Here is a 14,163-nt window from a genome sequence, read left to right on the forward strand (position 1 = left end):
CCCTAATGGGGCAAACAGGCCTCTTGAATATGATGATGGTGAGCAAGATCATACTGAGAATATTAAGGGTGCTAAGAAACATTATATTTTTAAAAGTTGTTTAAATATTTTATTGAACAAAACAGTTAAAAACATTGAACATGGTGAAGTCGGTTTGACATAACTTTTGGTCAGTATCGCATAGATATGTATTTTCCTATATACAATTATTCAAATTTAAAATTATTAAAAGATGAACAGACCTATGGAACAGCTGTCCTGGCCTACATAAGAGGTACCACAGACAAAATCAGTAAGATACTACACAGGCATCACATCAAGACTGCCTTCAAAACAGGCAGAAACTTAGCAGCCATCCTAAGAAACCCCAAAGATAAAATTGACCTGGAAAACCAAGGCATATATGAAGTCCCCTGCGCATCATGGCCTGCCACACACATTGGAGTACCTGCCTGGATGAACACAAAAATGCAGTAAAAAAGCTGGAATACACTTCCTCACTAGTCCAACACATGAAAGCCACAGGTCATAGCATCGACTTCAATGGCACCAAAACCCTAGCCACGATAGAAAACCCCAGACACAGAATTATCAGAGAAGCTATAGAGATTGAAAAAAGACCTGAAAGCATGAATAGAAGAGATGATTCCACCAGACTGTCAATTATTTGGAAGCCTGCACTCACAAAGAAAAAAATCTCCACACCACAAGCCAGGCTAACACCTGGGCACAAACAGATCCCACCTGATACCTCCAGCTCAAACACACCCCAACCAGGCACCCAGATGAAACCTAGCTTCCTAACAAATGATAGCCTTCCATTTACTCGGAGCCGAGTGGCACTAAAAGCCTCCAATACAGGAAACTCAATGTTGCCATCCAATCAAAAAATTCTACAAAACAGACTGAAGATATTAGAAACATCAATCAAGCAGAACACAGCAAACTCCAAGACCAATAAACACAGACCAAGTCTCCCAACCAATCAGGATGAAGAAAAAACCATTCTGGCACAGCAGTAGGCTAGCACCAAATTTAAAACAGAAATGGCTGTGAAAGTCTGACTCACAGACGAACACAATACAGAAGCCTGATGATGGCAGATGAGATTCTGCCGAAACGTCACAACAATTTAAAAGCACAACTATAATGACATGGGAAAATACCCGAACAAAGCTGAATACCATACATATAGATACCCATGAAAACTTAAGAAAACAAATTATTCAGATGTATACATTTGTTCGCTCATATATTATATTTTCCAACATTATTGGTCCTATTTTCAACTCATACATTCATTTACCCTCTCAGCAACTCCTTTCCCAACTCAAGACCTTCCTTTCTGCTCCCACCATTGGTAGAATCTATCCCAAATTGTGTAATAAGTTACTGCGCATGCATGTTGCACCACAGATGTGTCAAATGATATTGACCCATGAAAGAACTTCTTCCAAACACCAGATGTTTGCACTGTTATCTCAAATGATTCTCTACCTTTCTCTCCTTTTTGAGTGTTGTATACATAAATAAGGAAGTTTTAATTCGATAGCCCCAACCTTTTTGGTTGTGTGGAAGGTATTTTTTCCACACAGACTGGGGGGTGCGCTGCCTGGATCCCATATATGTACAGAAGGGGCTTTGCTCGCTTGTGCAGCCCAATTCCTGGTGGGCTGTGGACCCATGCCGGTCTACAGCCTGGAGGTTGGGACTCCTGTTTAACCTACCTTTCCAGCTGGGTCCTATTTGTGGAAAGCATATTAGGCTAACGGAACTTACTGGCATTTATACTTAGCAGCCTAGCTAACACTGTCCTCCCCAAGTCATCTCTTTGGCTACTGCAACCTGGAAGGCCAACCGGCCCCCTGAGGAACATTATTCTCCAAACACATCATGGAATGTGGCGGATTCTCCGGTTAGACTGGAGGAAGGTGGCAAGATGGAGCACAGCTTAGAGTCCCTTTCGCTGCAGAAAGCAACGCAGGCCTGACCTCCCCGAGAATCCTTGAAGCCTTATCTGATAGTTCCTGAGGGAATGTAGTCCTCTCCAGTGAGATTCTTGTAACACAGGTGACTAACAATAAAGCTGCCCTTGAGACTGTTCACAAGGCATTCTGCTTTCTTGCATCTGACACTGAGCAAGATTTGAAGGCGTTGCTGCTGCAGGCTTCTGGCATCTGCACCCAGCAAAGCCTGAGGCCAAAGCTCTGCTTAAAATAAGCAGTTCCTTTAACATAGCCGATAAGGAGAAAAGTTGGGAAATGATGTCTGAACCAAGGACAGTGGACCAAATTGGGCAAAAGCTTCTCGTGCTTAGATCCCAGAACTGAAGATCCCACATGGTTTTCGATGCCTCACTGTAATCACATCTTGCCTTGTTAAGAAGCTGTGTGTTAAATAGGTATTGTGAAATGCCATGTAACTTCTGTCTTATGCAGGTCAGGTCATGTTGCCTCCTACGGTTTGTCAGACTTCCTGAACTGTACTAATGGGGACAGAAGAATACAATTTTATTGCTTAGAAACTAAACAGGGACCTGGGAGCTCTCTGACATTCTGGGGATTAAGGATCTTATGAACAGAAGAACAGGGACATTGACACCCGCTGGATAGGTTACCTAGCCTGGTAAAGAAGCGTTTGAAAAACCAGCCCACAAGCTCAGAGAATGAACCTTTACCCTCATTAAGAACCTTCCCTCCTTTTGCGGGTCACAGCCCAAATGTTTACAATTATCTCAAGGGAAGAGAGGTGCGCTTTTCTGCCCTTCATTCTGCAGAAACAGATTTCCCAGCCCCAAGAGCCTGGATTTTGTCCCCTTGTTCCCCAGAGGCTGCCTCTCCCAGTCTAGATGCCTGTGGAAAAGGGGAGAAAAAGAAAGAAAAAAAGATTGAAAAAAGAAAAGAGGGAGAAAGAAAGGAGAAGAAAGGGGAAAGAAAACGAGAAGAAAAAGAAGAAAGAAAACGAGAAGAAAAAGAGAAAGAAAAGAAAAAAGGAGAAAAAGAAAAACAAGGGGAGTAGAGGAAAGAAGGGAGGGAGAAAAAAAAAGAAAGAAAACTAAATTAGAAAAATCTCACTAGAAGGCCCTCGGAGGAACTTCCGCCTTTGGCCGGAAGCGGGGGAGCCGACCGAGGGGAGAGCGCTTCCGCACCGGCCGGGCCACGTGACCGTCCAAGATGGCGTCCTCCAGCGCAGCCGGCAAAGCTCCCGAGTCCGAGCAGGGGCCGGAGCCGGCGGGGGACCTGCGCAGCGTCCTGCTGACCAGCGTACTGCAGCTGGAACCTCTGGACGTGGACCTCTTCCGGTCAGCGGGGCCGGAGCCGGCAGGGCCTCCGCCGAAGTGGCTGGGGCAGAGTTTCTCGACCCTGGCCGCTTGAAGGGTGGGGTGGGGGGACTTCAACTCCAGCATACGCTGCCTGGGGAATTCTGGGCGTTGAAGTCCCCCCTTCAAGCGGCCAGGGTCGAGAAACGCTGGACTGGGAGGAGGAGGAGGAGGAGGAGGAGGAGGGGAGGCTCGACCTGTTGAACGTCTGCGGAGATTCTCAGTCATCCAGGACATCGTGACCCCAAAGGTGCTTTTTCAAGAGGCAACGGCACTTTCCTTAAAAGGTTTCTTTCGAAAGGCCGGCTCCCTTTTTGAAAAAGCAGCTTTAGGGCTCGACCTGTCGAGTTTCTGCCTGCCTACAGCCGTGGAAGTCACCCTGCCCAGAGGCTTCCCTGTTTAGAGTTGGTGAGGTCGGCTCTGCGTCTACCTCGTGAACCAACAGTGGGGCAGCCACCTTGTCCAAGGGGACACGCAGCTGGGCTGGTCCCAGGCTCTAAACGTTGCTTCAGAGGCCCTGTCCCAACAGAGGGCTGATTCTTGGGATTCGGCCTTGGGTCTTGGCACCAGAGAGGAGTGCTTGGGGGCAGCCACTCGCCTCCCCAGCCTGCATCACCCCCCAAATTTCCCCTGAGGAGGGAGCCATTGCCGGCCATAACTCTCCTTCTCTTTTCTCCTTAGGGGAAGGCACTACTGGGTGCCAGTCACGCAGCGTCTCTTTGGAGGGCAGATAGTGGGCCAGGCATTGGTGGCAGCAGCGAAGGCCGTGACAGACAACCTGGAAGTCCATTCACTCCATTGCTATTTCATGAGGGCAGGTAATGGACAGTTATGGAGACGGAGGGGTGAGAGACCCAGCCAGGGTGCCTGTCAGACCTAAAGGAGGGTGCTTGAAGCTGCTCTGCTTATAATGTATTTATTTGTTAGATTTATTTCTCACTTACCATAATAAAAGGAAGAAAAATGAAAGGAGCGTAAAGAGAAGTAAAATACCAGAACCATAAAATTAACAGTGATGAAGAAATGCTGATAATAATACATCCAATATGATATTCAAAAAGAAATGAGGCAGATTTCCCTGATCGTGAGACCAGGTGGTGGAATACTCTGCTTCCTGTAGCTGCTGCCCTGTTGTCAAAAAGTTTTTAAGGAAAGATTGGGCAGCTATTTTCTGGGATGTAATGGGTGGGGGGTAGGTGGGGGGTGGGGTTAGGGGTTATTCTCACAGCCACCTGGGTGTCTTCTTGGCTGGGACAACTGGGGGCTCACGGCAGGCTCTTCTGGCTTCCAGGAGACCCCACTGTGCCTGTCCTGTATCAGGTGGAGCGCATGCACACCGGGAGGAGCTTCTCCGTGCGCTCGGTCAAGGCCATCCAGCACGGGAAGCCCATCTTCATATGCCAGGCTTCTTTCCAACGGGGGCAGCCCAGCCCAGTGCAGCACCAGTTCCAAATGCCGGCTGTGCCGCTCCCAGAGGAACTCCTGACCCAGGAGCAGCTGACCCAGAAGTACCTGCGGTGAGTGGCTGGGAGGAACAGGATTTGCTGCGGCACTGAGCCAACGGCACACTTGGCGTGTGGAGAGAGTGAACGTCAGTGGGAGATGCTCCCAGCCGCTCCTTCCTGCAATGGAGGAGCTGGCCCTAAAGAGAATTTAGGTCCATCTCTTGTGAAATTCATTGGTGATTCTTGCATCTCTGGCAGCTGGGAGCATCCCAGGTTCGTGGCTTTGTCCTGGCAGCAGTGCTGCAGAATCCGGCGCCTCAGGAGTGCCATGGGTGTGTCGAGCTGAGGCTGAGTCTCCACTCTCCTCCTACCTCTCCTCTGCCTTTGGCAGAACGTACCGTGCTGGCACAGCCTCCGTGATTTCTAGCACCTCATGCCGGCATCTGCCTTTTTTTCCAAAGGGACCCCAACCTTCTGGAGAGATACCGGCAGAGACTCCAGGGGATGCTGGCCCAGGAAGTTCCGATTGAGATGAAGCCGGTGAATCCACCCGACTTTTTTCACCAGAACTCCCAGGAACCCAAGCAGCTCTTCTGGGTGCGCGCCAAGGGCTACCTTGGTAAGACCCGCATCCTGACCCCAGCCTGCTTTCCAAGGGTAGCTTTGTTGTGCCCTGGTCTTGGGCAGCTCCCAGGGGAGGGAAGAGCTAGCCGGAGAAAGCGCGGCCCTCCGTGAGGCAGCCGAAGGTTCTTGTGGCATGAGGAGGGTCTGTGCCCCACCTCCTTCAGAAGGGCTGCCCCTCGGAGCCCACCTCTTGTCCTCCGCTGGTGGGCCAGTTGGGGCCATTGCTGTTGGCAGGACAGCGTCACTCCTTCAGGCACCGCGTTTGTATGAGGGGGGTTCTGAGTGTGAAGGCTGGTTATGGGGCTAGGCTTAGGGACCGTCTCTTTCAAAACAAACCTGCCGGGCCCCTTCCAGAGGATGGAGAGCTCAGCAGCTGCCTCGTCCTCATGGCATCTCCCCCCCCCCCGCTCCCCCCAGTTGCTTCAGGATGCCAGTCTGATCGGCATGGGGCTCTTTGGCCCGCGTTTCCTGCGCTGCAGATGATTTTGTGACGTTTATAGCTGCGGGTGGTTCACCCAAATTGACGTGCTCAATTCTGCGCTCGGGATGATGGCAAACAGTGCAAGAAACGTAGGCTGAAGAGCCCCCTGGGCAGAAGTGCCCTTGGCCAGTGGAAGGGGGCTGCCTCGCCTCTTCCTGTGCAGCCCAGCCTCCCCCCACCCCAGACCCGGCCCTTGGGTGCTACTGTCGGCCTCTCCCTTCCAGGCGAATGCGACATGAAGCTGCACTGCTGCGTGGCTGCGTACATCTCAGACTACGCGTTCCTGCGGACGGCCCTGTTGCCGCACCAGCACCACACGGTGACGTTTCTGGTCTCGCTCGACCACACCATGTGGTTCCACGCGCCCTTCAGGGCTGATCAGTGGATGCTGTACGAGTGCGAGAGCCCCTGGGCCGGTGAGCACCCCGACCAGCCCGCGGGGGGGACGGGGGCGGGTGGTGCAAGAGAGAGGCCGCAGCTCTTCCGTTCTCCTCTCCTCCCCTCCCCAGGTGGCAGCCGGGGCTTGGTGCAGGGCCGCCTGTGGCGCAGAGACGGCGTGTTGGCGGTCAGCTGTGCCCAGGAAGGAGTAATCCGTGTGCAGCCGGCCAGCAGCAGCAGCAAGCTCTAGCCTGCCTTTGTCTTCTCCCCTAAGGGAGGCCCCCTCCCCCCTTGCCCTGGCTGAGCCTTCGGTGGGTGACGGTCGTTTACAAGGACACCCCCCCCTCCCCGTGACCCCTGGAGGTGGCACTTACAGATGGAAGCACTGATACTTTCCTTGGGCGTGTTAATTTATTGTAGACTTATTATTATTCTGTTAATAAACAGCGGGAAGCATCCCTGGCAGCTCTGGTTCCTGAAGGGGAGGAAGGCGATCCTGGCGGCCCCACCCCTCCCCATGCCGGAGGGGAGGCCCCTCTGCTCCCTGCTCAGGCTGCTGCCAGGAGTCCCGCCCTCGGCCAGTGCCCAGCGGCCTCCCCCCCCTCCGGAAGGGAAGAGCCTGTGGGGAGCCTCTCAGGAGATGGGCCCTGCAGATGCTCTCGTCACCCCAGCACGGCCGTTGTCATCACCCCACTTTCTCGGAAGGAGCTGGGGGGACTCCGCGTCCCAGAAGCCTCCTCTGAAAGGGCCAGCCCGCTTCGTCCCACTGCTGGGGCAAGCGGAGGTGCAGGGCTCAGAAGAGCGAGGGGGGGCCCAGGGCCTTGCTGCTGGCCTGGGGGAGCCCCCTCCGCTTCTCATCGGGCGCCCCCGTTTCCTGGCAGCTCCTTAGGGCAGCGCCTGCTGGAGCAGCAGCTCCTTCAACGGGGGCCCCGGCTGCTGGGCCTCCCCTGCTCCCTGCAGGCCGCGCAGGCGGGCCTCCGCCTGCCGCTTGTCCTGGCCCAGCACCCAGGCCAGGTGGACGTGGGTCTGCAGGAGGGCGGCCAGCAGCGGGTGGCTCTCCTGGCCCTCCAGCTGGTGCAGGGCCTGCTGGCACGCCCCGAAGGCCTCCCCCCACTGCTCCAGCTCCTGGTGGCAGGCGGCCAGGCCGGCCAGCGTCAGCAGGAAGTGCCCCGAGCGGCAGGCGCCCAGCTTCTCCTGCAGCCGCCGCGAGGTCTCCCAGGCGGCCAGGGCCTGGCGGTGGAGGCCCCGGCCGGTCAGGCTCTGCGCCCGCTGCAGGCTGTCCAGGAAGAAGAATTCCAGGAAGGCGGCCGAGCGGCGGATCTCGGGCGAGGCATAAAGGCCGGCGAGGAACCGTTCGAAGGCCCGGCTGCGCTTGGCGATAGTGGCGGGGGTGAAGTTGTGCCACAGCTGCTTCCGGGGGAGAGAGACCCCCGCCATGTCTCGGCTGAAGTGGCGGCGGAGACGGCGGTTCAGCCGCTCAAAGTCGGAGTAGCAGCGGGCGACGGTGGCAGGCGCCTGGTCAAACTGCCCTGCCCGGATCAGGTAGATGGTGTAGAGCTGGGTGCCAAGGGAGAAACTGTTGAGGGGGTGAGGAGGAGCTGCCCAGCCCGGCCCCTCCCCACAGTGAAGCCTGTTGACCCTCCCACCGCCAGGCCTCCTGCAGAGGGTCCTCCCCAGCGGCAGAGACCTGGGGGCAGGCGAAGCGGCTCCTGCCCCTCGGAGAGAATTACCTGAGGCCCTTCTGAGCCCAGAGTGCCCGACGCAGCAGCAGAAGGAAAGAGACAACAGTCAAAGGCAGCGCCCCCCAGGACCCCCGCCCCGCTGAAGGGCATGGGCAGGCCCCCTTGGGGAAAAGAGGCGGCTAAGAGGATGGGGAGCCGGGTGGGCTCTGGCCTTGCAATACTGGGGTGGGGTCTTGCTTTGGGCTGGCCTTGCAGGGGGGGGGAGCAAGAGAGCCCCCCCCCCCCCGATCCTTTCCCCCAGGGTCGCCTTCACTCACCACGTGCTTGGAGTTGCGCTCGCTGACCACGCTGGCGCTGGTGACCTCAAAGAGGAGGCGTTGGGGCACGAAGCTTCCCCGCGATTTCCGCCAGAGCTCCTGCAGCTGCCGGGTGAGCAGGTGGCTGCCCCGGTGCTGGGCCAGGGGGAGCCGGACTCTAAACCAGAGGGGAGGGAGCAACAGGTGAGGCGGGGGAGGGGGGGCTTGGCCTGGGGAGGCCCCAGGCTGGCAGAGGAGCAGGCGGGGCCCCTACGCCAGAGGTCTGGAGGGGAGGGAGGGGGAGGAGCCCTTCCCTCCCCAGTGCATTGGGGGCGGGGCGGGGAGGGAGAGGGTTTTACCCAGAGCTGAAACTTCCTATCAGTGAGGACAACTGACCGGTGGAACCACCGCTTCTCTCCAGAGGGATAGGGTGGGAAGACCACTGACCCAGAATGCTACAGGGCCTCCTGCCTAAGCAGGGGGTTGGGCTAGACGACCTTCAGGGTCCCTGCCAGCTCTGTTCCAGATCGAATGGCATTTCCAGATTCAGCACCAGGGCGGGGAGCTGCTTGGATTCCCTCCTAAACCGGGCGCTGCGGGAGGGTTTTGCCTAAATCCAGAGAGCCGGAATTATGGCCGACGGGGCTCCCCACCTATGACACCCCCCCCCACCCACCTGGCTCAGTATGGGACGAGCGCGCTTCCCCCCCCCCCAGGGGTCCCGGTGTCGCGCCGTACCTCCGACCTCCGCCGCCTCCCCGGGCAGGTCCAGGTTCCCTCCGGCGCCCCCCAGCCGGGCTCCCCGCTCGCCTTCCTCCTCCTCCTCCTCCTCCTCCTCATTGCTGCTGAAGCTGAGGGTGCCGCTGAGGCGCGTGGCCAGGCCCTCCGTGTCGTCCTCCAGCTCCGAGCTTTCCGGACAGTCCTCCGGGCCGGCGCAGCCCCCGGCCGGCCCCTCCGCCTCCCCGCCCGGGGCCAGCGCGTGCCGCAGCCGGTGCAGGAGCCGGGAGGCCATCCTGGGCGGGAGAGTCCGGGCCGCCTCCAGCGGGGCTCCCTCCGGGGGCTGCTGCGCTCTGTCGCCTCCCCGCGGGGCTTGGGGGCCGGCGGTCCCGCTGCTCACCTGCCCGGAGGAGCCGCTGGCCGCTTCCCGGCTGAGCAGCTCACCTGCCAGGGGCCGCCCTGCCCTCCTCGGCCCCGGGGACGTCGACGCCCGCCTCCTTCGCCGTTATCCCGGCCAAGCGCCGCCCCGCCGCCCCGCTCCTCCTCCTCTCGCCACCGTGGCTCCGGCCACGGGCCGCCTGCGCGCAGCCGGCAGCCAGAAGCAGGGCCGGGCCTCCCCGGCAAGCGGCCTCCCTGCCGGGCGAGCTCCGGGGCCGAAGCCGCGCAGCCTCTCGCCGCCCCCCGGAGCCCCGAGGCGTCCTCTCCCCGCCCGCCCCCGCCGCGCTGCCTTAGCTCCGCGCCCGGCGGTGATGCTCGGTGTGGGAGCGCTCCGGCTCCGGCTCCGGCTCGCAAGGGAGGAGAAGCCGCCGCGCGGGGAAGGGCGAGTCCCCTCCGCCCGATCTAGATCCGCCGGGCAGCCGCGCGGCTCCTTGGAGGGCGGGAGGCCGCCGAGAAGCGGCTTCCCCCTTCCAGCGTGGAAGTGCTTGGCCTTGGCAGCCTTTGGCTCCCAGGGTAGTTTCTCTTGTATTTAGTTTAGGGCAGGTAGTGCTCACCTTGCAAACGGCCGCGACCCTCCCGAGTTACCGCGCGTCCCTGGAAAAAGCGATGCAGGGCCGTTTGTTCACACTTAACCCCCATCCCAATTCGGCCGCGGGGAGGTTTTCAAGAAGCAGCTGGACGACTATTTGTGGCAGAGGGTTTCCTTCTTGAGCCAGGGATGGACTAGAAAACCTCTAGGGCCCCTTCCAGCTCTGTTCTGGTGGGTGATTGATTTCCCAGGGCTTCACAAGTTCTCCCTTTCGGACAGACGGAGGGAAGAATTCCAAAACGGCCAAACGGAAAGGCCACCGAGAGGTGATGGAAGACAGCAAAGTTAGGAGCCTCAGGAGAAATGGCCGGCTCTGAGGCCTACACTCCAGGGCTGGCCAGACTTGGCCGCCTTAAGACTTGTAGACTTCAACTCCCGGAGTTCCCCAGCCTGAAGCTGCCTTGGCTTTTGGGCAGTTATATCTTGCTGTTAGCTTCTGCGGAGTCAGATATTATTCCAAGTAATAGAATAACGGAACAGAATAACATAGCTGGAAGGGACCTTAGAGGTCCTCTAGTCCAACCCCCTGCTCAAGTAGGAGACCTTACACCATTTCAGAGAAATGGCCGCCCAATCTCTTCTTAAAAACCTCCACTGTTGCAGCGCCCACAACTTCTGGAGGCGAGCTGTTCCACTAATTAATTGCTCTCATTAGTGCTGCTACTAAGCCAGGCGCCCCCCCCCATCCTACCCCTGTGGGGTTCGGCTCTCCTTGCACTGGTTTCCATGAAATTTCAGGCTGATATTTCAACCCAGCTTCCCAAAGCCGTTCAGGATCACGTGGAATAATCTCCCTGCCGTCCGGGGTGTCCTTCCCAATTTTGTGCCATCTTCAAATCCCCAGTCGGCTTTCCTTCTTTATCCAAGCCCTCAAGGAGAAATCTGGACGAAAAGAAGGCCGAACACGGCCTACGAGGGACCCGTGCAAAAGCTTCCAGCATAGCTTTGATCAAAGCTATTCGGCATTTTAAAGCCAAGTGTTTATTGCAGGCGGTGACCCTTTGAGAGCTGCGTGCAACAAAATTTCATTTAAAAAAAAAAAGTTTTATTGATTTTAACAACAAACAAAAACACATAAAACATAAGACAAAAAACATAAAAACATCATCTTTCATAGATTTACAAACAGTGTATTGGTTGGTTTACCACTTTTTTTTGTGCATCCATTTCCTAGTCGCCATTATAGTTTTACTACAAAATAACTCATATTATCAATCAACAATTGTATAACCTAGTATCATTACTGAACAATCATTTAACTATAATTTTATTAATTCATACTTTAATGAGATAACTATAATTTACTTAATTTGTTTTACAACAAATCATAAAATCATGCCAAATCTATCTTAATAAAATTTTATAAAAATAGTATCAAAGAAAAAAAGTATATATTTATTATATCCTAAGTTTCTAAATATTCTATTATTATGTTTTATTATCTAACCATTGATAAAAAAGATCCCAAACTTCATAAAATTGCTTATCTTCTTGTTCTCTAATTTCAAATGTCACTCTACTCATTTCAGCACAATCCAATATTTTCTTAATAGTTTCTTCCTCTGATGGAATTTTCTCAATTTTTTCATTTTAATGTATGCCTGATTCGTGTACATTCAAAGTGACAATAAAGTTATTCTGAGCCTAAATCTATCATTCCACCTGCCATTCCGTGCGGCTGCATTTATTAATTTAAGTTTGTTGGCCACCCAGCTCCAGTGGACTGGCTCTCATCCCACTTTTAAGGAAAAATGTGTCAGATGTTTTGCTGAAAGCAAGGAACCATCTCGTGGCACACCCACCAGGGCAGAAAGCGATGTCAGACCTGATAACAAGAGAGAGCGGTCATTCAGCCATTCAGGTAAGACCTGTTTTTCAGTTCAGGTGATTTCCAGGCAGGTGAGTCTCAAAGGTTACGGCAATTTGTTTCCTAGAGAATGTCTCGGCTTGGCCTTTTCTGTCTGGCTTCCATTTTTCACCCTCTGCCTTTGTGCCCAAGGCCAGTCGATGTGGGGTTAGGGTTCAGGGTTCAGGGTTTGCAGACGGGGGATGAAGCCTGGGGGTTGGTAGGATTTCCCCACTCTTCCCCTGGCAGAGTGTCAGGGAATTGTGTGGCAGGTGTCCAAGTGAAGTCAGAGACACCAACACAAACATGTAGTTTTATATAAATAAACACACTTCATCTATATATATAAAAGCGAAAGACCCCTCACGCATCATCGCAAAATCTCCAGAACCGTCAAGCCTACAAGCTTGAAATTTGACCCATATGTTCCTCTTGGCTTCTAGGTGGCTCATTAAGAAAGGATTTTTCGAAATGAGCATCAGAGCATTTAGAGGATTTTCTATATTATTATTATTATTATGAACACGCTCTGATGCTAAGCATTTCTACTCCCCCTCCCCACCTGAAAAGAAATCGGTTCCAAATGCAAAACACAAGCAGAGGAGAGGAGTTTCCGTTTCAGTTTCACAGCTTTAGTACAGAACAGTTGAGCTAAGCCACGCCCAGGCTCCTTGCTGCCTCCTTGCTCACACAGCAAACACTGTTTCAGTTTCCAAACAGCCCTCAGCTCTCTCACACGCTGACAGGACGCTAGCCAGGTGAATACCGATGGGAGGCAGAGGCAGCATTTTTCCTCCTTATTTCCCTCCCCAGAAACTAAGCCCCACCGCAGAGTTTCGTATCCAGCTAGCGTTTAGAAATTTTCAGCAGCTGAGAGAGTCGGGCGCATAGGAGCCTCATGAAGTGAAACCAAATCCAGATAGTTCCTTGACTCACGGCCGCCGTTGAGCCCAGCATTTATTTTGGTAAGTGAGACATTTGCTCAGTCAGTTTTTTTGCCCCTTTTCACGGCTTTTCCTGCCTCCGTTGTTAAGTGAATCCTTGTACTTGCTTAGCTAGTGAGGTTGTTAAGTGAATCTGGCCTCCCCACTGATCGTCTGAAGGGGATCCCACGACCCCCCCCCCGGGAGACGCTGCAACTGTCAGTTGCCAGGCGCCTGAATTTTGATCATGTGCAGGGGTAGGAATCCGACAGGGTTAACTACCGGTTTGGTGATTTATGGTGTGCTTCCCTGCATGCTGCGCGAGCACCTGTAAATCGTCATCGGCTTGCTGCCTGGGCAGCTGAGCAGCGCTGCGTGCAGAGAAGCAGCGTTTGAAAAAACACTTTTTTTTCCTGATTTTTCAACCACACCTATGCCTGAGGTTGAAAAAGCAGGAAATAAAGGTCAGGTAAGAGCCCAGGTAGGTGGGTGGGACAAAACATCATCAGACATAGAACTATGTCTGCTGCTCTCCAGAGCTACTGGTTCTACCGAGCCAGACAGAACCGCTAGAATCCCACCCCTGATCACGTGACCCTGGGGATGCTGCGAAGGTCGTAAGTGTGAAAAACAGTCACAAGTCACTTTTATCAGTGCGTTGCAACTTGGAACAGTCCCTAAGTGAACTATGGCAAGTTGAGGACTTCCTGTAGCATACAAAGCACAACAGGGGGAAAAAGGCGAGGGGGCAGGGGGGGGAAAGGGAAACTCCCCCTTTACACCCACAGCAACCAATCATTGCGCAGGTTGCCTCATGCAGGAGCCGGAACCCTCCAACCAATCAACTCCATCTAGCTCAGGTGGGGAAAGATGACATGTGGACTTCAACTCCCAGAATTCCTGAGCCAGCAGGGAGGAGCCCTAAGGGGTCCAGTGGGTGTGGGAGCATAGCTGGCTCAGGAATTCTGGGAGTTGAAGTCCACCAATCATAAATGGCCCATGGTTTCCCCACCTCTGATCCAGCCCAGGGGTCTCCAACCTTGGCAACTTTAAGACTTGTGGACTTCAATTCCCAGAGTTCCTCAGCCAGCAAAGCTGGGAGTTGAAGTCCACAAGTCTTAAAGTTGCCAAGGTTGGAGACCCCTGAAATCCCCACTCCAAATTTGATGGCATGGCCATCAACCTCCAAGAGAATTAAAGGGGACCTCAGAGGTCTTCTAGTCCAACCCCTTGCTGAAGCAGGAGACATACCATCCCGGGCAAAGGGTCGTCCAATCTCTTCTTAAAAGCCTCCAGGGATGGAGCGCCCACAACTTCTGGTGTCCAGCTGTTCCACCGGCTAATTGTCCTCCCTGTCAGCGAATGTCACCTTAATTCCAGGTTGCTTCTCTCCTTGACGAGTCCCCCCCCCCCTTGCTGCTTGCC

The 14,163-nt window shown here is 54.5% G+C and overlaps 2 protein-coding genes across 2 annotated transcripts; one reads left to right on the forward strand and one right to left on the reverse strand.

Moving 5' to 3' along the window:
- Nucleotides 1-3,136: 3,136 nt before the first annotated feature.
- On the forward strand, nucleotides 3,137-6,705 carry ACOT8 (acyl-CoA thioesterase 8). Its single transcript, XM_026721761.2, has 6 exons — nucleotides 3,137-3,301; nucleotides 4,001-4,137; nucleotides 4,611-4,836; nucleotides 5,226-5,383; nucleotides 6,094-6,285; nucleotides 6,379-6,705. Exons 1-6 carry the CDS (start codon nucleotides 3,174-3,176, stop codon nucleotides 6,495-6,497), a joined length of 960 nt encoding a protein of 319 aa, XP_026577546.1. The 5' UTR covers nucleotides 3,137-3,173; the 3' UTR covers nucleotides 6,498-6,705.
- On the reverse strand, nucleotides 6,645-9,406 carry SNX21 (sorting nexin family member 21). The gene is made up of 3 exons (XM_087931938.1): nucleotides 8,902-9,406; nucleotides 8,247-8,381; nucleotides 6,645-7,804 (listed from the first exon to the last, which is right to left on the reverse strand). The coding sequence occupies exons 1-3, from the start codon at nucleotides 9,235-9,237 to the stop codon at nucleotides 7,133-7,135; spliced, it is 1,143 nt and encodes a 380-aa protein (XP_087788064.1). The 5' UTR covers nucleotides 9,238-9,406; the 3' UTR covers nucleotides 6,645-7,132.
- Between the last annotated feature and the right edge of the window lie 4,757 nt (nucleotides 9,407-14,163).

This window comes from Pseudonaja textilis, chromosome 3 (assembly GCF_049901715.1).
Source record: "Pseudonaja textilis isolate UNSWEBS1 chromosome 3, rPseTex1.2, whole genome shotgun sequence".
NCBI classification, from domain to species: Eukaryota; Metazoa; Chordata; class Lepidosauria; order Squamata; family Elapidae; genus Pseudonaja; species Pseudonaja textilis.

What these genes read in the sequence shown, in the direction of transcription:
- ACOT8 (XM_026721761.2), top strand. Translation starts at nt 3,174, where the DNA reads ATGGCGTCCTCCAGCGCAGCCGGCAAAGCTCCCGAGTCCGAGCAGGGG. An exon ending in CTGGACGTGGACCTCTTCCG is followed by an intron (nt 3,302 to 4,000) that starts GTCAGCGGGGCC and finishes TTTTCTCCTTAG; the next exon opens with GGGAAGGCACTACTGGGTGC. An exon ending in TTGCTATTTCATGAGGGCAG is followed by an intron (nt 4,138 to 4,610) that starts GTAATGGACAGT and finishes TCTGGCTTCCAG; the next exon opens with GAGACCCCACTGTGCCTGTC.
- SNX21 (XM_087931938.1), bottom strand. Translation starts at nt 9,237, where the DNA reads ATGGCCTCCCGGCTCCTGCACCGGCTGCGGCACGCGCTGGCCCCGGGC. An exon ending in CTCGTCCCATACTGAGCCAG is followed by an intron (nt 8,382 to 8,901) that starts GTGGGTGGGGGG and finishes CCCCTGGCCCAG; the next exon opens with CACCGGGGCAGCCACCTGCT. An exon ending in AGCGCAACTCCAAGCACGTG is followed by an intron (nt 7,805 to 8,246) that starts GTGAGTGAAGGC and finishes CTTGGCACCCAG; the next exon opens with CTCTACACCATCTACCTGAT.